At 35.5% G+C, this 23,558-nt stretch overlaps 2 protein-coding genes across 2 annotated transcripts; both read right to left on the minus strand.

Moving 5' to 3' along the window:
- Positions 1-23,072, minus strand: LOC136813393 (EF-hand domain-containing protein 1-like). Its single transcript, XM_067069914.1, has 9 exons — positions 22,924-23,072; positions 13,128-13,459; positions 12,443-12,593; positions 11,136-11,348; positions 10,124-10,253; positions 8,906-9,126; positions 8,014-8,154; positions 7,181-7,584; positions 1-86 (listed from the first exon to the last, which is right to left on the minus strand). Exons 1-9 carry the CDS (start codon positions 22,966-22,968, stop codon positions 47-49), a joined length of 1,677 nt encoding a protein of 558 aa, XP_066926015.1. The 5' UTR covers positions 22,969-23,072; the 3' UTR covers positions 1-46.
- Positions 20,476-21,953, minus strand: LOC136813353 (glutamic acid-rich protein-like). The gene is made up of 2 exons (XM_067069864.1): positions 21,369-21,953; positions 20,476-21,230 (listed from the first exon to the last, which is right to left on the minus strand). Exons 1-2 carry the CDS (start codon positions 21,921-21,923, stop codon positions 20,769-20,771), a joined length of 1,017 nt encoding a protein of 338 aa, XP_066925965.1. The 5' UTR covers positions 21,924-21,953; the 3' UTR covers positions 20,476-20,768.
- Positions 23,073-23,558: the final 486 nt, after the last annotated feature.

Raw genomic sequence — 23,558 nt, forward strand, 5'->3', positions numbered from 1 at the left:
GGAAGTGGAACCTTACCCTAAACGACAGTATAGTGTAAGAAGGGTATTATTCACGCCATTTGTAGTCTGCACCCTCACCAGTGTATCTGAAAAAGAAATGATCATGATTATACAATTAGTCTAGCAAGATAGACGACTAATTCAGACATAGTGTTGTATTGTGAAGATGAAATATCGAGACAGAGACATCGAGACAAGATAATAGATATATTATTCTTCTTTATACTATATATATATTGTTCGTTATACGCATGCGCCGTTACATTTTGAGTTTATCTTTTGTACATATTATGGTAGTTGATAGTTGGATATTGAAGAGATAGGATATACTTTACACACCGTGTTTACAATATTATATTGGCGACGAAGATAAATTTATGGTTCGTTGAACATTACTTATTTTGAAAAATGGCTACGTCTACAGAGCCTGCTGCTGTTACAGTTTCGTTACCTGCTTTTCCACAGTTTGATGTGGAAGAATTTTCTACGGTCGCTATTCGTTGGACCAAATACAAGAAACGGTTCGAGAATTTATGCACTGCCTTAAATGTTAGTAACGACAAACAAAAACTTGCTATGCTTATGAACTACGTTGGGGAGAGAGTCAATGATATTTACGACAGTTTACTTGCGGATCAAGAGGAAACTTACAACAACGCTATTCAACTCCTGGATGCACATTTTAAACCTCAATCAAATACCAGTGTTGAAATTTACAACTTCAGACGGCTGGATCAAGAGAGTGACGAAAAGCTGCACCAGTACTACACAAGGTTACGTACTCAAGCCTTAAAGTGTGATTTTGGAAACCAAATTGATGTCGAACTGAAACGACAGATCGAGCATGGTACCAACATGCCATTATTGAGAAGATATAGTTTTCGTAAACCTGAACTTACATTGCAACAATTGCTGGTCTACGGAAAAGATTTGGAGGATACAGAGTTTCGTACCGACGTGTTTGACGATTCCAAGAAAAAGTGTACAGATGAAGAAATCAATAAAATCGGTCGGAGATTCGGTAAGAAACCATTCCAGGGAAGAAAAGGAAAAGATTCGATTGCAGAAGATTCAAAAACTAAGAAATGCTACCGCTGTGGGGGTAAATTTCCGCATTCAAATAGATGCCCCGCAGTTGGAAAGAAATGCAATTTTTGTAAAAAGATTGGACATTTCGAAAGATGCTGCATGAGCAAAAACAAAGCTGCAAAAACAAGTGCAATCGATACATGTTCCTCTTCTTCTCTTCCTTTTATTTTGAGTGATTCTGAGGTCGAAAGTGAGGGGGCCGAGAGTGAGGAGTCTGTTTGGGCGGTGTCTGATGAGAAACCTGAGAAAAGCGAATCCGTTAATGCTACAAATGTTAAGGACTTATTTGATGTTAAATTGACTGTTGAAAAGAAGCACAGAGTCGAATTTTTAGCCGATACAGGGAGCAAAGTTAATATTTTGAACTTCAAAACCTTTGACAAACTGAGAGAGAAAAACAAAAAACTGAAATTGCAAAAAACAAACGTGAAAATTATCACGTACGCTGCTACGCAATCAACCGTGAAATTGATGGGAGTTGTTAAATTACTAATTGAAAACAAAAAGAAATTTCTTTGTGAAGACTTTTACGTCATCAACACAGATGCAAAAAACATTTTGAGCGGAAAAACGTGTCTTGAACTGAATTTACTTTCGATAAACATCAATTCTTGTGAAGTGAATAGCTCAAATATTCCAGAACATTTGCAGCCCATTATACACAAATATAAAGAATCGTTGTTTTCGGGAAAGGTCGGTAAAATAAAAGGGACAAAGGTGAAACTACATATAAATGAGAGTGTAACCCCCGTCGCAGAGAGAGAACGCAGAATTCCTTTTGCTTTGAGAGATGAAGTGAAAAGAACTATTGAGGAATGGGAGAAAAATGATATTATTGAGGACGTTACGTCAGAGCCTACCCCCTGGATAAGTCAAATGGTTATTGTTCCCCCAACAGATGGGAAGAAATTTAGGGTGTGTGTTGATATGAGAAACGCAAATGAGGCTATTGAGAGAACTCGTTACCCTACCCCTACGGTTGAAGATCTTATTGGGAAATTATCCGGTGCAAAATACTTTACAAAATTAGATATGAACAGTGCTTTTCATCAACTCGAACTTGACCCTGAATCTCGTTATATTACCGCTTTTCAAACAGAAGACCGTATTAAACGTTTCAAAAGGCTTTTATTCGGACTTAATTCTGCTCCTGAGGAACTTCAGCACATTTTGAGATCTATTTTAGCCGATATACCCGGAACTATGAACATGGCCGACGATATACTTGTGTACGGTAAAACACAAGAGGAACATGACACTGCTTTAGAACAGACACTTGAAGCTTTGGCTGAAAAGGGAGCTACCTTAAATCTGAATTGACTACCTGGGACCAATCCCAGTTCTCAACAAATACGTTCTCGTTATCATCGATAAGCGTTCACGTTATCCAGAGATTGCTTTTGTCAAAAGTACAACCGCCAAAGCATTGATCGACGTACTTAATAAGACATTTGCAGCTTATGGTAACCCTGCGAAAGTCATTACCGACAATGGTCCACCGTTCCCATCGAAAGAAGTTCGAAATTTCATGGAGGAAAACGGCATTACTCATCACCGAATCACACCATTATGGCCACAAGCAAACGGCCAAGTCGAAAATTTTAATAAACCGCTAATGAAAGCGATTCGCGCCGCGTACATCGAGGGAAAGGATATGGAGACGGAAACCTACAAATTCTTACGACAATATCGAGCCACACCTCATAGTGTTACAAAAGAAGCACCTGCTGATCTGATGTTTGGTCGTAAACTTCAGCACTCACTACCGCATGTACCGTCAACCAAACCAGCCAACACTGACGACTTAACGAAACGTGATTTCAAAGCCAAACAGAAAGCTGCTGAATACGCAAATCACCGTCGGCACGCTACAGACCGCACCGTTAAGATTGGTGATCAAGTTCTCGTAAAGCAAACGAAACGAAATAAGTTGACGACATCTTTCGACGTAGTTCCGTACATCGTCACCGAAATTAAAGGAACAATGATAACTACAAAAGCACTGAATTCAGACAGAACATTGACTCGTAACGTTTCTCATTTTAAGCCCCTTCCTAAGACCGCTGAGTTGCCTAAGTTTAGGGGAGGGAGGGAGGACATGTTTGATGAGGAGGAAGATTGTGAAAAAGACTCGGGCATTCAACGTAAGATGCCCGTAATACGGAAATCATACCCTAAACGAAACCGACGACCTATTTCTGAGTGGAGAAAGTACTGAGAGTGTGAACTTGTATATAGAACGTTGATACTGCACTTTAAAGTTTATCATTTCAGATTGTTCCTGACCACGCCCATCTTTGTCAACCAACCCGGTGAACATCACGTTGCCAAGGGGAAGATGTTGTATTGTGAAGATGAAATATCGAGACAGAGACATCGAGACAAGATAATAGATATATTATTCTTCTTTATACTATATATATATTGTTCGTTATACGCATGCGCCGTTACATTTTGAGTTTATCTTTTGTACATATTATGGTAGTTGATAGTTGGATATTGAAGAGATAGGATATACTTTACACACCGTGTTTACAATATTATACATAGTAGAAATAAAGCAAAAAGTAATGGAGGGAACAAATTTTAGTCTTTTATACGAACTAAAGGCCGGTCTCCACTTTCGCGTGAAATGGGCGATTTTTTCTTAGCCTTTTTTGCCTGGAGAAAATATTATCTTGTCATGAATAATTACATGATCAGAGGTAGTGGTTTCTCTCTAGGAAGGAGGGGTGAAAATAAAACATAACTAAAAGACTAATTCATGATTAATACACAAAAGACTAATGGTAGAGGGGGAGGGGGAGTGATCGAGTCCAAAAACTCAACGCTGTTGGCGAATGTATTTCCAGTGTGGACTGGATAGTTCAGTCGGTAGAGAAGAAGCACTAGTAATGCAAAAGTTTGAATCTCACTCCAGTCCTCAGTTTTGTAGTTCTCTATCAAGTGGTACCTGTTGGCACTTAATGGTAGGTCCTTGATAATATGATATCGTTAACTTTTTGATGTTTTTTGTTGAGTTTCAGTCGAAATCTTTAGGATTTACAAGCGATATAAAATAGTTTTTTATAAGCTTTTGAGAGAAGCGAACTAAGGCTTGACAAGAATGAACTGCAAGAGTCTTTAGTCTAAAGACGGATTTAAAGAGTCGAGAATTTTTGAGTAAATGCACTGTATAAGAGTTTGAATTTCACTAGGCTGCTGGTATCCACTAACGGATTCGTGCTCCTTATAATACCTGGGGTTTTGTAGAGGTCTGCGATTCAGACTAGAATTTTACCAATTTTAATATGTAGCGCTTAGAGGGTGCAATTATGATACAATCTTAAAAAAAAAACCGCCTTTTTCCCATGCCAGCGCCTTTTGGTAGGTATTTCATAAATTCCGAAAAAAGTTCTATACACACTACATTATGTAATCTGAGCTACAAATGAAAGACGGAAATAAACTTTTCGAAAAGTCAGAAAAAAGAATGTCAGATAAAAATTATTTCCATATAAGGAAAAATGTAAGCGGAAAAAAGAAAGGATGGATGGGAAAGACGAATTACGAAACACGAAAGTCCCAAAAACAGAATCCATAGATGTAAGAAACCTTTTCTTTATTTCCTTAAAGCCCCAGAAAAATTCAGAAAGAAGACGTCCTTAAGACATCCAAACGACGACTCTTGTTGTTTTGTTTGGTTTTGGTCCCAAAGTTGTCATAATAAGTTTTTCAAAAAAAGGGGACAATTTTTTTCTCTCTCTCTCCCTAATACGAAAATCAAGTATGCAATAAAACATTTATAAAATAGCAATTCGCACAGTATTTTATTGTTATGCTAAAAAGAGAATGGGTCCAAAAAATAAGGGGGACACGAAACAAATATTATAGAATCTTCCTTTAAATTGATTTGGGGAGGAATATGTCTTTAAAGTTTCGTTCCTTTAAAAACATTCTGTAAAACTCAGAACATAACACAGGACTTTTTTCATAAGAACAGAAATATTTGAAGCCTTCGGATGTTCTTAGCTTCTTGAGTTTTAAGCCTGAAAATGTTCTTATTTTTCCCCATTTTAATAGTATTTTTATGCAAGTTCTGAGGGGTGTTTTAGAGTCCGTGAAACCTTATGTTCTTAACTTGTTCTAAATATTTGTGTCATCGAAGCCTTATGTTCTTATATACCATAGTTATAAAAAAGGTGAATTCTACTTGGTTCGTGAAACCTTCGCTATTTTTAGATAAACGAAACGATTTAACATTGGGGGTTTAGAGTTCTTAAAGGCTTTTGATTTGTTACTCACGAAACATAAAAATCTGTTTGCTCAGTTTTTGATCAATTACCTTAATACTCCTCTTGGGATTGGTTCAAAATTTAATCACATGATCAAAAAGTGATCAAAATAAACCAATTTCTTAACACAAGTCCATCTATTTTTTTTCTTAAAGGTTTTATTTTTACATAAGTGTTTCCGTTTCATATCAGACACATATTTCATATGACAGTGTCTTGCAATTGTTAAATTATGCTGATTTAGCAAAAAAATGTTTTTCGTTTCCTCTTTCTGACCAATCTTGCTCCACATCCGTGTCAATCCAATGTGAAAAAGCTTGTGAATTAAAATTGATGAGTAAGCAAACGATAAAAACAAAACCTTTAATTCCGTATTAAATTCTCTTATGTTTTTTTAGCCAATTACTGTAATTTGGGACTGAAAAAGTTTTCCAATTTGTCGTAGGTTTTGGTTAAAATTGAGCCGTATGTTCTTATTGTATTGTTCTTATAAAAAACATTTTTTATATTCTTAATTAAAATGATTCTCAAATTTGAACTTTCTTGTTTCGTAAAGTCAAAACACCATGACCTCGAAAAATTAGGAAGACTCGCAGTTTTGCTGTATTCTAGGTGGGAAATTAGTAACTGTAGTTATGATAACAAACTTAGAACATCTAGTTATTATTATCGTATTACTGTATTACACCCCTATTACCAAGATATATAACATTGTTACATCGTTCTAACCTTTTTAAGACAAAAAGTTTGGGACTAATTTTTCACATTTTGAGAGTCACATTTTTTTTGCAGTCTCAAATAAAACAAATTAAAATTTTAACCAGTGCAAAAATTTATTTTGACCTTGTGACGTCACAGCGAAAGAAATATTATGTATGAAGAAACTGATAACTGATAAGAATATTTTTTGAAAACAATCTACATTGTAAATCGCGATACGATCGACAGTACTGTGCGTGGGTGAGTGAGTGTGAAACGTGCTTTATTCTGAATCTGGTACAGTACGTGATTATGTAATTCATGATATTCATGACGTAATGTTTTCTACGGAAAGACCCCAGCTTTTCCAAGTAGTGGCAAATTTTATACAACTTTTGTCTAGTTTAAAGTTGCCACTATTGGCTAAGACCGGGGTATTTCCGTAGAAAACATGTCATGAATATTATCATGAATATGAAGAAAAGGGAATGAAAGAATCTAAGAAACATTTTTTCTCTGAACCAGATCCGATATCTACGAAAAAATTTCAAAAAAATTTCTTGATTATACAACTCCTCTGAATTATACAAGATGACGTCATTTCTTTTAACGGAAGCAACCGAAAAAAGCCGAATTTTGACCATTGTGTTTCTATCTTTAGTGAGCAACGTCATCCCTCCAGAAACAACATCTAGCGTACTCTCCTCAGACTCTTAAATCAGAGTATGGTACCTAATTCCCTTTGAATATTGTAACGGAAGAAACTTTAGCGGGAATTTAATCTACTGGATGGCCGAAAAAGATTTTTCGGAAGGAATTTAATTTGGCAGATGGCTTGAAAAATTAAATTTGGCATGAATTTAATTTGTCCAAGAAACACAATTAAATAAGAAAAATCTGTTTTGAGGCTTGAAATAGCATGTATTTGGGGGGACAAACGCAATGATTTATCAAATTTGACGCGAGCTTAATTTTTTCCGCCAAAATTTCTTCCCTGAACTTAAGGTAGAATGGGTTAACCCTTGCAAAGTAAATCGTAGCTCCAAGTGGGAATCGAACCTTTGGATCAACTAAATTTAGAACGTCATGGTAAATAATAGAAAACAATTCATCCTCACCTCCATTTTGATTCGGACTTGATATCCTCGCTTTGACCAGTTGTTGGTTCAGCTTGTTCAGTGACAGTGTCTTTACCGAGTTTCTTACGAATGGAATTGATGGTATCTAACGGAAATTTACCGGGAAATGATTCCAAATATTTCAAAACGTATTCATCCACGTCTGTGATCTTGAAACGGTGTTTAAAAATCTCGATAACTGCACCGATACTGAAATCAGCAGGCGTGTAAAATTCCGGTGAGTCGATTTGTGAGCCGGGTTTGCATACGCGGGTACGTTCTAAGAATTTCCCACCGATAATGCCAGAGTTACGTTGTGCTTTTTCGTAAACGTTAATCATGTCATCTGACAGGCGGTAGGAAATGATGAAACGTCGTAGTTTGTCTTCGGAACGCATCGATTCCTAAGAGAGAGAGAAATCAGAAAAAAGTTTCAGAGATACCCAAAAAATGGGGTAAAAAAAACGCAGTTCATATTATGAACGACGGGGAGGGAGGTCAAAATTACTGGGTGGTTGCAAAAATAGGTATTTTTAATATTTTTCTTTTGACAGGTTAAAAAAAATCATAAAGGAGATCCAAGTTAGTTCAATGGAATCTGGAAAAAGTAGAAAATTAACAAACGAGGACCCTGCTTTTTACGCCAGATGATAAAATAGTAGCTTTTGTTCGGTTTGAAATAATACATCTACGCAGATCCACGATCTAAGATCTTTAAATGAGGGTCTAAGTGTATAAATGTGTGTATTAACTTCAATGTTTGAACCCCTTCCCTAGCCTGCTCGGACACTCAAATGCAAATGAATAATCTTTTGAGCGAAATAATAACTTACAAGCGTTGCTTCATAGCGTAGAACTTTGTTATCATTACCAAGCATTTTGATGAAATCTTTTTTGGGCGGTTGTGGCACCAATGATAAACAAGATTGAAGGGAATCCTCTAATGAGCCAAATCCATTGTATGGGGGAATCTCCTGTTAAGTAAAAAGTAGTAACTGTAAAGGTCAGTCTCCACTTTCACGAGACATGAGCGAAAACTTTTTGACGTTTTTGTAAGGTCATTGGTCGGTTGAAAAATGAACAATCTCATAAATTGACGTAACGGATGAAAAAAGTAGAACTTCCTTCAACTTTTTTTATTTTCGCACGAAACTTTTTTATGATGTAATCTTTTCTTCAGGCAAAAAAGGTTAAGAAAAAAATTGTCGCCCATTTCGCGCGAAAGTGGAGTCCAGCATTTAAGGTAGTTAACATTTTAAGAGTCGAGTTAAGGTATTAAAACTGGTCAAATTCCCAGTCCTTCCCACTGACCTTTAAATACCCTTGACAAACTTTGCGATCCCTCCCAAGCAGAGTTTTTCGACAGTGGTTCCCTAATGGTAGCACTTCGTTTGGTGTGCGACTTGAAGCAAAATTGAGGCCACGGGGAGCCTCTGAAAGTCCAAATTTCGATAAAATTCAAAGACGTAAATTTTCGGCTCGACAGTGAAAGTGTTAAAAGTTTTATTTTTACACAAGTGTTCCCGTTTCATATCAGATACATATTTCATATCAGGACAGTGTCTCGATATTGTTATATTATGCTGATATAAGCAAAAAATGTCTTTCTTTCCCTCTTTCTGACCAATTTTGCTCCACATATATGTCAATCTAATGTGAAAAAGAAACGACATCACTCTTATCTAAAAACAAAACCTTTAAACGACCAAAAATTTCTTTATATACCTTGTTAACATTGTCTGGAAATTTCTCCGACACATCAATAGTTGGGAATTCTTTCACATTGAATTTGACACCATAATAATCTTTAGTGCACGTATCACAATCATAAAGCAAGAAACGGCGTCCCATTATGAAAACTGTTGCACCTAACTGGAAATGTTTTGGTTCAAACCAGTCACAAATTTCGTGTTCGGATATCTCCATGCTAATAGCTGGGAAAGAAGCTGAAACCAGAAGACAGAAAATTTCATTTACAGATCCCGAAAAGTTTTAAGGTTGTCCCCCTTCATAGTAACCCGAATCTAACAGGGTGTCTACGGAACTTTTTTCACCATTGTCAAGGTTTTCAAGGTTTTTTTTACCATTTATTGGGTATCTCAAGGTTTTTCAGAACTAAATTCGACTTAAATAGTAGGATATGACTGTGTTGACAAGGTGAATGGAGGTTACTAGCAGTATTTGGTCCAGAAAGAATTAAAGAATTGAAAATTTTTGGAACTTTAGCATAGACCAAAACTTCAGTGAGGACCCAAGTCAAAATAAGACAACTATACTGTCACATTCACTTTCAAGGTTTTCAAGGTCCCGTAGACAGCCCACATAAAAACGGAATTTTATCTGATATTGCTTGTAAAATCTAGTGTCAACTGAAAACTATTTGTCCTGTCTAATGCTTACACATCAAGGTAGAAATCCAAAGAAAAACCAGGGTTGCAGGGTTATTGCATGAATGATAGGGAATAAAAATTCTTTTTAAAGTTGATTTCTAGTCTACTTGGAAAAGTGGCCAAACCAATGAATAAAAGATATAACAACCTTTTCTATGCTGTTCTAACAGGGGAGCCAGTTGGTATCAGCCATTGTGATGGTTAGCACCGTGATGAGTCATATTTGATCTTCGGATTTTGAAATTATTACCTTTTGGGTACTAACTGCTATAGAGGGTGGTGTACTATATGAGGCCCTCAGTCATCTTTCAAATCACGCAATCACGCAAAAAAAAATCAAAAATCACGTTATCACGAGTCAAATTTCCTTTCGATCACGATTACGTTGATCACCTTAGTTCCTCCGATCACGAAATCACGAACTTGAAAAAACGCCAATCACGCCATCACGAAAACCGCCGGGGAGGGGGGGGGCCTCCTATATATTTCAAGACAATCAAATGGTATTGACCTAACGATTCATTTATTGAAAAAAAATGTTTAAAATGCATACCGGGTACGTTGTTACGATCAATGGGCATTCTTTGTCGACCAATCAGAACGGGGAATGGATCATGACCATCGTTTGGTGTGTGAACTTCACGAATTTCCATCGTGTCATCCACAAGATAGTAATGCAGAACCTATGTGCGAAGAACGATTTTTACTCTCTGGTACCTAATACAGAGTTTATATGTGTGAGTGTTTTTCTGCGACAGAGACGGTAAGGTTAATTTTTCTCGATCCTGACCAACTGAGGACGACGGTAAATCAGCACTTTTACCGTCCACGAATTTGTAGGACAGAACTGCGGGTTATTCCAAATCAACCCCTCCCACTTATTGATTTTTTTTCAAAGTTCCCTCTTTTGCCCTTATTCTGCTGTATTAGGCACCTTTTCGAAAATTATACCCAGGACATTTTTAATCCAACCCCCCCCCCCGCTTATTAAGTTTTGAGATTTTTGTCTAACTATTTTCCAGTCGAGTCGAGATGTTCAAGTTTTTGACTTTAATGGTTTTAACGTAAGAGTCGTGTAAGAATCCATTTTAGATATGTCGAATTATGACACGTCTTGTTTTTGTTAGACAAAAATACTCAGGAACACAGAAAGAGTTTCTGCCCATTTAACAAGGTAGTTGGTTGGCTGGTAGCTCACTTGGTTGAGCATTACCCTTGCTAATTCAATTTGAAGTCATCGAGTATGATATCTATCAAACTAACAAGAAGGTGATTTTGGCACCAATCAAACTTTTTAAGTTTGAAAAAAGGGAAAGCGTTTAAGAATTTGAGCTTTTACCAGTATTAAATACTTTTTGGCTCAATCTATTTAGGTTCAAATATTCAGAGTCTTGTTCCTCCAGTTATCACCCAGGCTTAAATATTGGCTTTGATTTAATTTACTTTTGATTGAGACTTCAACTAGGGGAGCTGATTTGCCTGCTTGTCGCTTATTGGTCTATTCAGTGATTCACAAAAGTCTACCCTAACAAAGTGTACCAAAACAATAAAACCAAGCTACTTACACACGGTCGAATTTCACCAAACATGCTATCTCGGTCATCCCAAATACAATAGAATCTCAACACTTTTCGATCCAATTCTAAGAATTGTTTCAATTTATCGAATTCTGGTGGTGTTTTGTATGTTCTCAATGGTTGATTCCTGGACTCGGTGTAAGGGTCAGCAGGACAATCACTTTGTAAATTCAACACTTTGCCTTGGCTGATTAAGTAATCCTAAGATGAAACAAAAAATAGTAAATTAGAATTTATAGATTTATACTATCCGGTAAAATTAAATTGGATTATAATCTACCAAATTCTTTTAAATTGGTGCTGACAAAATATTTGAAAAATAAAGCCTGCTTTACATTTACTGCAGTTCCATTGGCTTGTGTTGACTTTTATTCAAAATAAATTATCAAAACATTCAATGAGCCAGAGTGCAATAGGCTCTTCCAGAAAATGCCTGTACTTGGGGGGGGGGGGTGGATATAGTGACCGGGGGGGGGTGGCGAAAAGTGAAAAATCTACAAAATTTGACTCGTCCAGGGAGTAATTTTGCTGTTTGAGGGTAATTTTGATTCTCCATGGGGTCAACTAATGCTTGTCCAGGGGGTTAGACCTGCTGTGCGGGGGTCAAAAGTCACAATGTCCGAGGGTAAATTTCCAAAAAATGTTATATCATCCACCCCCCCCCATGTTTCAATTTAATAGCAGTTTACAAGAATCTGGAGAAATGAGATTGAATTTGCTTTTAGAATTTGAAAAAGTGTAGCCCTTACAAATTCCTTCAAATTTAAGCTACGGGGACACGGAAACAATTTTAATCGCATAAATATGTTTCACTGTGTCCCCACGTTAAATCTCCTTGATTGGCAACTTTTTTTACTCAAAGTTTTTGTTGCTGAAACAAAAATAAAATTCAAATCGATTTGAATTTTATTTTTGTTTCTGCAACAAAATTTTCATGTTGCAAACGAGAATCATACAAAAACCCTCGTGTCCCCTCACCTTAAGAAGATTCCTTGAAACACTTTTTTTCATTTAGCCAATCAAATTCGTTTATACAACTCAAAACAAATTATGACATAATCTTCCCATTTTCAACACGCAAGACATGCGCTCAAAATGGTGGAGTTGCTTTGATTTCATTTTTATGATTTTGTTTCGTGTGCTAGGCCTATACGACACGGTGTAAAATTTCATTGCGATTGCGACAATTTGTTTTTGTTGCAATTGCACAAAAATTGTTTCCGTGTCCCCTTAGCTTTAGTTTCAACTGAAAAAATGAGATTTTACTGTCCTGACTAAAAATAAAAAAGGTTTACCTTTGTCCATTTATTACAATCATAAATCATAAAAGATTTGCCATAAAATGTGACGTTGATGTTGATATTAAGATCTTTCCAATGCCAATGTTCACCCAAATCATTCTTGGGTAATCTTTGACGTTTGATTAATTTGCCTTGAGGAATACCACTGAAAATAAAATGCAATCAATAATATAAATCATTTAGATAGCATCTGATATCAGGAGTCCACAATTTTATCAAAATATACCAGGTGTGCCAAAAAAAGGATACAGTTTTGTTAGAGTTTTGTGAGTTTACAGTTAAAGATTTTTCGTTGATTTCTTTTTTATTATATTCATGATATGCACCATTACAATGTCTTCCGTTCCACCCAATAGCTGATTGGTTGAAAGTGACGTATTGACTGATTTTACGTCACTTTCAACCAATCAGCTATTGGGTGGAAAAGAAGACATTGCAGTGGTGCATATCACGAATAGAGAAATCCTAACCTAAATTTTGATAAATAAAACTTTAAAATCGGTTCAGTCAATCCAAATGGTGTTAAAAAACTGAGATTTTGACACTCAAATGAAAAAATAATTAAAAACAGTTTTTTGGTGCACCCAGTATAACAAAGAACTGTATAGGTTCATCCTGGTTCATCATAGAGTGACTACGAATTTTACACAACATTTGAATAAAACTTACACAAACTTACCTATTTTCAACGATTGGTTCAATAACAGCTATGGAATCATCTTCCAAGTAGTAATAAATTTTAACCGGTCGAACGTTGTAATGTTCATTTGGTGACTCATGAACAGTCTGTTTGAAGTATGCAAAAAACAGTAAGACTTTCTTATCAAAAGCTACGTGAGCCGGAATGAAATCTTCTGGTGGAGCCTGAGCAGACTGGCCATAAGTCAATGATGGTTTATGATTAGCCAGAGCATTCAACTCATCTTCGGTCAGAGGGTTGTTATTTGATACTTTGGGCATAGTATATCCATTTTTGTAACCAAGAGATTGACCTCTGTGATACTTTGTTTTCTAAAAAGAAATCATTTTCAGTTTTTAAAAACATTTTGCCTAAGGATATAAGCATTCACAAAGAAGGGAAAAATATGTAATTTAGGTACAGTAATCTAAAATTGGACAAAAAAGAAATGCCCAAGGTAAAAATGCCCTAACTCAAAATGATAATTTTTAAGTCATTTTTAATGAACCAGCTACTGTTGGATATTTTATGAGGGTGGTGCACCCAATCGCACCTAATGGAATATTATGCATTCTTAAAATTATCAAAAAACGGGGGGGGGGGGCGGTAATAGTCCCACCATGTACAGAGCTGTCAACTTGTAATGCTATTTTGCCTGAGATAAAAATTTCGAACCCTAATGTGAAATTTCAGCCCAATTTTCCAATAGAAAATTTTCAATTTCAATAATTTCTTAGGCCTATAAAAAAGGGAAAATATTTATGCTTGTAAATTCTTCTTGTAGATTGTCCGATTCCAAATTGCTAACAATCTATCTTGCATTGAATTCTTACTCTTTTGAGAGTATCAAAGATGAGAAAAAGCCTAATCTGAGGGCCATTGAAACATGGATTGAAACAAAAATATAAAAATAAAAGATGGGCTTTCGTAGGTTGATAATTTTTACAGCGGCCCTCTGTGCAAGACAGGGAAAGAGCATGGAACGCTAGGAAGTTGGGTTGTTGTTGAACCTTCAAAAGCGGTAATCGCAGCGATGGAGATTAGATAAACACTCACAAAAGAAGGACCACCAATAAGTAGAAGGAGACTACTTTTAAGACTACTTTAATATATTGTGGAATGTGATATTAACTCCTTATGGGGGAAATAATTTATAGACTTTTTGCTAATCAGGATGCCATGTTGAATAATTAAAAAAAGATGCTGGAGTTTTTAATTATTCAAAATGACATACTGATTTAGAAGGTCTATTGTCAAAGTGTTGTGTGAACTAATGTTATTGTATTACTTGGCATAAAAGGAAAGAGAAAAGAGGTAAGTTTAGCCTAGTTTCTCATCCTGATATATGAGTTTTAGAAACAGCTGTTAGTGTGGAAATGTTAGAGTCTCAATGCATGATAGTTGGCATCTCTTCTGCATTTGGTTAGAAAAAGTACAGAATGAAACCGTACATGAGGTGTTTTAATACCGGGTGGCCCAAAAAAAACTTAACATGATTTCAAATTCTAATATTTTGACGTCCTTGCTTTCAAACTTCTTACGATTTCAGACAGATAAACTTTAAAGCATTTTGCTTTATTTGTGAAAATTTCAGACAGATATCTCAACTAGATATGGTTTTATGCACAAAAGACTATGAAAGGTAATTTAAAAAACCCGCAGAAAATTGGGATTTTACAATTCTATCATGTTCGCTTTGCTCTCTACGCTCTATGTCTTTTCCCTTCTTGTTCTTTATCGAAAAGAAGATGTTGCAGTGTTGGAAGCCCTTGCAATGTAAAATTGACGTTAACACTGGTTGATTTTCATTTCAAAAATCATTCCAATTCTGCATCAAGGAGAAAAGACAGTGAAGTAAAAAATGGTTCTGACAGAAAAGCAAAAAGCCGTCATTGAGAACGATTTCATCGAGAAAGGTTGGAATGCTCATAAGATTTGGCAGGAGCATCCATCGTTTGAATGCTCACGGATAGCTATCCACAACCTTATCAAAAAGATTAAAGAGACTGGATCAACTATATATCGGTAAAGGTGATGGTTTCCGCGATTTTTTCTTGGAAAGGAGTGAGCCAGCCTTTTTTTGTTGGTGGTAGCAAAATCAAAGTGAATGCCGAATCTTATCTAAAACATCTGAAAGACAAGTTAATCCCTGCTGCCGAGACAATGTACCCACACAACGATTTCACGTTTGTTCAAGATAGCGCACCGTCTCATCGTGCAAACAAGATTCAAAAATTCCTTAAAGAGAAGTTAAAGTCACGCTTTGTGAAAAACACGGACTGGCCGCCGAGTTCGCCTGATTGCAACCCCTTAGACTTTTATTTTTGGGATCGAGTTCAAGAAAGAGTCTTTGAAGGTCGGCATTGCACCCCATTTCAGTCAGTAGAGAGGAGTTGGAAGCTCGCATCAAAGAAGTTTGGGGTGAATGTGCGACCGACCTGAAAGAAATCAGAAAGGCTTTAAAGCAATTCCTTCCTCGTCTCCAAGCTGTAGAATCGAAGGATGGTTGTTCAATCATCAAAACCCTTTTCGGATAAAGAAATGACTATCTGAATATTTATGCTCGTTGTAAATTAATTGTGTTATCTTTCTTTTCAACTTGTATTAGATTTTCGCGATGAAATGAAAAACATCTTTTCATAAAAAGAAATAAAAACAAAAAACTGACGTCAATTTTTTATTTTTCTGCGGGTTTGGTTTTAGACCTTCCAATACTCCTTAAAGCATAACTCTTTCTTGGCATCTCATATCTTCAAGAAATTTTACACAAAGATCTAAATTAGAATTGTAAAGACATCCTGAAAGTTTCGCACTCTTACGGCTAACATACGTCAAATAAATCACTTTTGAAATCATGTTAAGTTTTTTTTGGGCCACCCGGTAGATTCACATGATTGAAGCTCTTAGATAGATATTAACTATTGACAAGTGATCTATAATTTGTACAATACTTTCTCTGTAAACCTCTGATTAAAAAAAACAGCCCAAGAACGTTTGGAAGAAGAAAGATTGATTTTTAAAGGCGCTATTCATTTTGTGAAAAAGGTATCTTTCTTTCCCTAAAATTCAATTATGAATGACCTAAAGTTTCAGCAAATTCTAAAGCAGTAAAAAAATTCCCAATTCAAACTAAAGAAAGTTATGTTATCAGAGTTAGACTAGACTGTTTGAACACTAGATTTTCATAAATTATAAATTTCAAAATTGCCAACCCTTTTTACCGCTAACAATCAAAAAGTTTGCTCAACAATTCAAATGAAAACATTAGAATGAAGATTTCCAAATAATTCCAGAGACACTTGGCTGCCTAAAGAATTTCTGCAAAATGTCTTTCATAGATTATACAGTAACAAAAGTCAGACGATCTCAAAAAGAAAATTTTGGAGCTGAGGATGAAGTTGTTTTTCAAGGATCAATTATAACTCAGATCAATAATGATTGTCTCAAAATATTGTTTTATAAAATTTGACTACTACTGTAATGTAACCAAATTAATTGAACTTTTTTTTTTTTAAATTGATGAATTGTTTGATTTCTTTACTTTAAACGTTTTGCTAGCTTAATTCAAAAGGGGCCTAAGTCCATTTTGGTCATTTTGGGAAAATTGCAATTAAAGTTTAATTCCTTGATTCTGAAACCATTTTTTGATGGTAAAGCTTTGAATTTGATATTTTCTGAAAGCTATAGCTAGTTATTTTTTCAATAAAAAGGCATTCTTTTTTAAAATAGATATTTTTGTATGTCACAGGTGCAACTTAGTAAATCTTGTAGAGTGGACTTAGGCTTTTTTGAATTAAAAATGAATTTTTAAAAATGTGCAGGGTATTTTTCAAGCACTTTTTTACCACCCTTATTTGGTGGCAAAAACTCACTTCTAAATTGAATTTTCAAACTCAATTTAGAAGAATGACGGTATTTTTATTCATTTCAATGTGTGATCTTGAAAATTTGATCTCTAAAATTGGAACTTACAAAGTTCTCAAGCCATCATGGAAGGTTTAAAATTTGTTTTTTTGTGTTGATAAATAAGAACATCTTTTGATTGATTTGTAGAAAAATGTTTTAATAAGACAAGATCGAACGATTGAATTAATAAATCAATAAAGCTAATTTAGCAAATTGCTTAATACATCAAAGAAAGGTTGATGGTGAAGGAAAGTATTGTTTAGTTGCAGTGAAACTTTTTTTAAGTTCTATTTCAAATTTACCTTCTTCTTTGGTATGAAAATGAGATTAGTTTAGTTTATTTAGTTCAAAATAAAAGTTTTGCTTTTCTGATAAGTAATAGTTATCGGACATTTGCGAGTACAATATGAGAAATATTTTACGAGTTCCGCGATTTTCCTGTACAATATTTTCCGAGCCTTTAGGCAAGGAAAATATACGGAAAATCCGAAACGAGTGAAATATTTCCATATTGTACGAGCAAATGTCTGATAACTGGTTTATCGGTGACCCAAAAAATGCACTTTTTGTTTTGGAAAAAAGTGCAGGGCTCTTTTGTAGCAAAGTAACGTTAGATTGCTGCTACCGCTACAATGCAACAACATCTTTTTGTCAATTTATATTTTTACATAAAATACAAGAAATATTGTACTCTTTTTAACCAATCAGACTGCAGATATTTTTTGGATCGCCGATAAGGATTGACACCAACATTCACATTAAACTCCTCCAAAACATTTCAAATAAAGGTTGTTTTTCATAAAAAGTTAGAATTTTTAGGCTATTAATATGCTTGAAAACGTCTACTTTAATTGGATTAAATTTCGGGTGACAAAATTTTGTGGGGTCAAAAATTCGAATTTTTTTTTAGATTTTTAGATTAGTTCCGAAACTTTTGCATGGATTTAATTTCTCAGATAGCCTTCTTGAAATTCTCTTTTTTTGCCAAGAACAGATAGTTTGGACATATGTTATTTGCTGTAAAAAAAATTTGCCTGGATTTAATTTCACGAATAAGCGATTCCAAACAATTTTGTGAGTATTCATTTAATCTCGCAAAATTTAACCAGATTAAAGTATATGGAACGTTTAGAGGGCAGAAAATTTCTTTGTTACCCAACCATGGTGGGCGACATTTAATACCACTGCATTGAAACTCAATTTTCAGAACAAAATGGTGGTAAGGAAAAGTGCTTGGAAAATACCCTGATGATGTGAGGGTTAATTTCTACCTTTTGAAGGTTAAAACCTACACATATGACACTCCAAAATAAAGCCACTTACATCTAGATTAAAGATAAAGAGAAAAGACAATCTCAGTATCATAAAGAAAAACTCAATTAAACTTTTTAGAATGAATGGACTTAGACCCATTTGTAATTCAATTGGATTTAGGCCTCTTGAAAACTTAACAAACTTATTTTATTACTTTTTCTAAAGAACGCGTATCCCTATTGTTTAAAAATAACCAATCAGTTAAAAGCATCTTGTAAAAACTCCAAGGCTTCTAACACTTCTGAAAGACGTCAATTTAACATCTGAAACTTTAAAAAGAGGTCTCAAAAAAGTCATAGAAACGCAAGTCAAGTTTTAATTGGAAAGTATTCCATTTACTTAAGCCTTCCAAGTTAGACAGAATTTATTGCCAGTAATGCCACAGCAAGGTGTGAAACCGTGCTGGTGGTTGTTGTTACTCTGTACCAGAGTGTATCTCACGTTTATTGCAGTACTCTCTGTGCGCATTGTCTGTTTGATAAAAAAATTCCTGTAAGGAGGCCTCTACGATGAAGTATGATTTATAAATAGAAGAAACACTTTTCTCATTGTCTCCTCTCTCTCACCAACACTCCATCGTAGCAGTCGGTTTGAAAAATCTCAAATGAGAAAAGACAATGACTAACATAAATAAATAAAAGCAACAGAATTATTATTATTTGATTTTGGAAAAATATTTTTCAGGCCGATCCCAATTTCATTTTATCATTTTATATATCTTCTTTATTTCTATTGTAGTAACATTAATTAAAAATCAATTTCGACCAACACAAATCAACAAAAGAATGTTGCTTTTTCAAAGATTTTGTACATTCGCAAATAACGTGCTACAGTGTTAAGCTTTTCGTCTTTTACCTTTTTCAAACTTTTAAAGCTCTTTAAGCTATTCGGGCAACCTTCCAGCGCAAGTGGTTTATCTTTCAAAAGAAGAAAACTCAAATCTTTCTTCTACCTTATCTGAAAAATTACATTTCGCTGGTTCTAATTTTCGCAGCTTTTTCCATTCTGGAATTTTAGCGGGTTTTAATTTTCGGTTTTGCCCTTTCTTGGACAAATTTCTTTCATTTTCATAGGGATTTTTCAAATTTTTCGATAAAATTGGAAAAAACTGTATTTCGCGGGAATTAATTTCCGCGGTTTTCAACTCTCAAAATTTTTCGCGGGAGCATATTTTCGCAATTTTGGCGAAAAACCGCGAAAAACGCTAAAATTAAAACCTGCGAAAATTTGTTCCAATAAGGTAAAAGATTACACTTTAATACCGTAAGTTGGTATAATGTCGACATCTGTCTTCTAATTTTGACACCCTTCTTTAGAGATAGGAACAATAGAAACTGATGAAGGTCGGAATCGCTGATTGACTTTGTTTAGCGCAATGTAAGGAAAAATCTTTAGTCTATCAGTAATTTCGACCTTCCTATTATTCCTATCTATAAAGAAGGATGTCAAAATTAGAAGACGGATGTCGACATTAGACCAACTTACGGTATAGAGTACCCTGCCCAGTTGGCAACCGAGATTTTTAGATTCAAATTTTTCGTGTTTGTTTTGATTTTTTATTTGAGGCGCTTCTTCTTTGAATAAAAAACTTTCGAAGCGAGCGGTACTAGTGCCCAGTTCCCGACGGACGTACCAGTCTGCGACCGATTGCTAAAAAGAGAAAATCAGTGCTCTACTTGCAGGTAAGGTCATATTAATTGATCAGGGTGATAAAAAAAGCTTTCGCGTATTAAATTTATTTGCACTTGTTCTTTTGTTTTAAAATAGCTCACAAATACATTTCCATTCGGCATGTTTTCAGAATTTTTCTTCAAGTCGCCTTTTTTTTCTAAAGTTTGTTTTTGTTTTGTTTTGAAAGTGGCGGTCTATGGAGAGTCTTCATTTGATAAAAACGCGGGAATTTTCCATATCTACCTGGAGATTCAATATATCGGTTTCCTTTGTTATTTCAATCCAGAGCTAGAAACTTTGTGACAATAATATTAATAAAACCATACATAAATATTACAATATGCATGATACAGTAATTATGCATCCATGCTTTTATCTTTTATTATTATTTATTTTATTATTATTTTATTATTTTTTATTTTTAATGGTTCTATCATTGTTTTTTATGGCTGGACTACATAATTATTCAACAGGACATCCTCTTTGAAAAAAGGTCTATTGGAGCTGGGGCCATTTGTTTCTTACCTCAAAACTTCCACTTTTGCCATTTTTCCCTCAAATGCCACCATCGTGTGAAACAAATGGAAACCGTGTTAAAAATGCAAAATCTGCCATCTTGCGAACTCTTAGTTACGTCAATGATGTCCGCATAAATTATGTCGAAAATGTAAACAAACAAGAAAACGAAAGTGAAACGCATCGTAAACAGAACAGAGCAAAAATAGGAGAAGTAAAGTCAGAAGTCAGAAGTCAATAACGCCCAGAATGAAATTTCGGATAAAATTCTTGATACAAGTTGATGAAGTTCAGTGTTGACGACCTGTCGCTCCATGACTTGAACTCTCCAAGGTCATGTTCCTCTTCAAATTCAATTTCACTTTCAGATTCAGCAGCTGAATCGGAGTCTTCGCTTTCGATGGTCGACGGATGAGATTCTTTGATGGTTTTCGGCTTTTTGATTGACGGGGCGGGTTTTGATTGTGTTGAAGTGGATGGTGTTAGTGTATTAGGTGTTGTATGTTTTGTCTTGTGCGTCATAGAAATAGTAGAAAAATTTGGAGCGTATCGTTTTGGTGGTGAAGTACATATTTTATCAAAGTCAGTTGTCTCCTCTTGATCAACTTCATCTTCACGGAGTAGCTCCATAAACTTTTGTTTTTTTGCTTTCGGTTTGGTTGGTTTTTTCTTTTCCTTGTCGAGAATGATTTTAGCCTGAAAATAAATAATAGAAAATAGAAAAAATAAATACATGTTTTTTTGCAAGAATATAAATCACAATATTTATCTCAAACTCACCCTGGAAATATTCTTATAGAAGTCTATGAGAAAAAAGTTAGATACAGTACTCACCTTACTTAGAGATTTTTGCATCGATTTGATCATCTCTGTGTTTGTTTCTTCTTTTTGTGTTTTTCTCTTTGTTGTTTTTCTTTTCTTTTCTTGTTGTTGTTTTTCGCTGGGTTGTTGTTGTTTTTGTTTATAGTTTTCCACAATGTAATTCGGAACATTGATACGAATTCCAAGGTTTTCAGCATCTTCATTATTTATTGTGGACAAATCAGATAATCGTTGAAAACACTCCATATTGTTGTCGCTTGACTGACTGTAAAAATTTATTTTTTTACTTTCGATTTGTTGTTTTGGTTTTGACGCCCCATCTTTTGTTTTGATTACATCATAGCGACGGACATAATACATGCGAACTTTTCTATAATTATGCATTCGATTATTGCCGCCATTTACAATAACATTCTTCCACTTTTGACCCAGAATGCAGAAACAAATGCGAATTTCTTTTTGCTTGGAAAACTTGGCAAAATTCCACTTTTGACACAAACAACACAAATGATCAATGTAAATTAAGGTGGTAAAAATGTAAGTATTTTTTAACACTTTTGAACACATTTTGATGAAACAAATGGGAAAAAGGTGGCATAAGTGGCATAAATGGTGATGAAACAAATGGACCCGCTGTCAAGTTGAACACCGCGGGCATGCCCCTTGAATGTTTTGATCGCAATGTAAAGTCTTCTTTTTTTCTCTCTGCGTCTGGAATGTTTTGATCGCAATGTAGAATCTTTCGGATTCTACTTGTTCTTTTCTGGAACTTTTTTTACACAGTACGGGAAATAGGTCAAGGCAGATAACTACCAAAAGAAATTATCCAGAGGTTTGTTTTTGTATGACCTTTCTGGGTTCAAAGACGTTCGGCCGCCAACTAGACCGGTGTCGCCAACTGGGCAAGGGACTCTAATAATCCTAATGCCAATACAGTACACGACCCTGGACACCGCCGTACATTGCGCGGTGGAGTCCGGTGGGCGTCCGGTGGGCGTCCGGTGGTATTTTAGGTTAGATCGAAAACACCGTACAACACCACCGTACAGAATCCTACCGTACACGGTTTTGCCCTGATCGACTTCCCACCGTACAAAGTACAGCGGTATTTTTCGTGTACGGTGGGACATGTACGGTGGTAAAAATAGGTTAGGCTCCACCCACCGTACACCCACCGGACGCCCACCGGACTCCACCGCGCAATGTATGGCGGTGTCCAGGGTCGTTACAGTACACCTTTTTGTAATTTAAACTTCTCAAAAATAGCCCAGGAAAATGTTCGCTCCACCGTTGTGTATAAAATTGTTTGGGAGGTAAACGAATGCGTTTTAGCATGCCTGCGTTGCTGTGCTGTTGGAGGGGTTAGGGAAAGTTTTCAAGTTCTAACTTTTGATGGCGATCTTCTTTTGGCAAAAGATTTTCAGGGTGGTATAATGAATCATGAATCATGACAAACTCGCCCGCATTGATTGGAAAATGGTAAACTTGAAATCCACAATTCCATTGGCTTTAATAAATAGAACCCTGACTCTGCTTTAAATATTCAAACTTGAAAAAATGTTCTTACCGTAGGATCTGCAAAGGTATTTCCTGGAAGGAAAGGTAACGACATTCTCCTATTATAAATGTAGAGTAGAGCAGGTCTCACGGTTGATTCGATTTAATGCAAAAAATGTGAATAAAATTTCAGATTGCCCCTTTGATCCTTGCAGCGTGTTTTAGTGTTTGGGGATCTCCATGACGAAATAACGATTTTTGAATGAAATCGAAAGTACCGTGTAATAGATACACGAAATATAGTGCGCCGTTTTGGATATATATCGAGATTGAGGCGCCATAAACACTTAAAACTAGGCCACCTTGCTTGCCGCTTTTCCCGGGGAAAATCTGGGGGGGGGGGGGGGTACTTTACGCAAAATTGGTGCCTTTTTCACACTCGAAAGTCTCTCAAAAGGTTACAAAAGCCATTAAAAAGCAAATTGAGTCGAGGTAAGGGTTTGCGAAAACCAAAAATCGACTCCTCACAAGGGGTCATAAATTCTTGAAATTTGGAGTAAAATTTGAAAATTTTATTTGTTTGACTGAAATTTTGGATTGCTCTAAAGGCCGGTGTCCACTTCGTGCGAAGCGCGCGAAAGATTTTTTCTTAACCGTTTTTGCCTGAAGAAAAGATTACGTCATAAAAAAGTTTCGCGCAAACAA

This window comes from Clytia hemisphaerica, unplaced genomic scaffold (genome assembly GCF_902728285.1).
Source record: "Clytia hemisphaerica strain Z4C2 unplaced genomic scaffold, Clytia hemisphaerica genome assembly, whole genome shotgun sequence".
In the NCBI taxonomy this organism is placed as follows: Eukaryota; Metazoa; Cnidaria; class Hydrozoa; order Leptothecata; family Clytiidae; genus Clytia; species Clytia hemisphaerica.

What these genes read in the sequence shown, in the direction of transcription:
- LOC136813393 (XM_067069914.1), bottom strand. Translation starts at nt 22,968, where the DNA reads ATGTCGTTACCTTTCCTTCCAGGAAATACCTTTGCAGATCCTACG. An exon ending in GAACCAATCGTTGAAAATAG is followed by an intron (nt 12,594 to 13,127) that starts GTAAGTTTGTGT and finishes TTTTATTTTCAG; the next exon opens with TGGTATTCCTCAAGGCAAAT. An exon ending in TTGGTGAAATTCGACCGTGT is followed by an intron (nt 10,254 to 11,135) that starts GTAAGTAGCTTG and finishes CTTCGCACATAG; the next exon opens with GTTCTGCATTACTATCTTGT.
- LOC136813353 (XM_067069864.1), bottom strand. Translation starts at nt 21,923, where the DNA reads ATGTGTTCAAAAGTGTTAAAAAATACTTACATTTTTACCACCTTAATT. An exon ending in TGCAAAAATCTCTAAGTAAG is followed by an intron (nt 21,231 to 21,368) that starts GTGAGTACTGTA and finishes ATTTATTTTCAG; the next exon opens with GCTAAAATCATTCTCGACAA.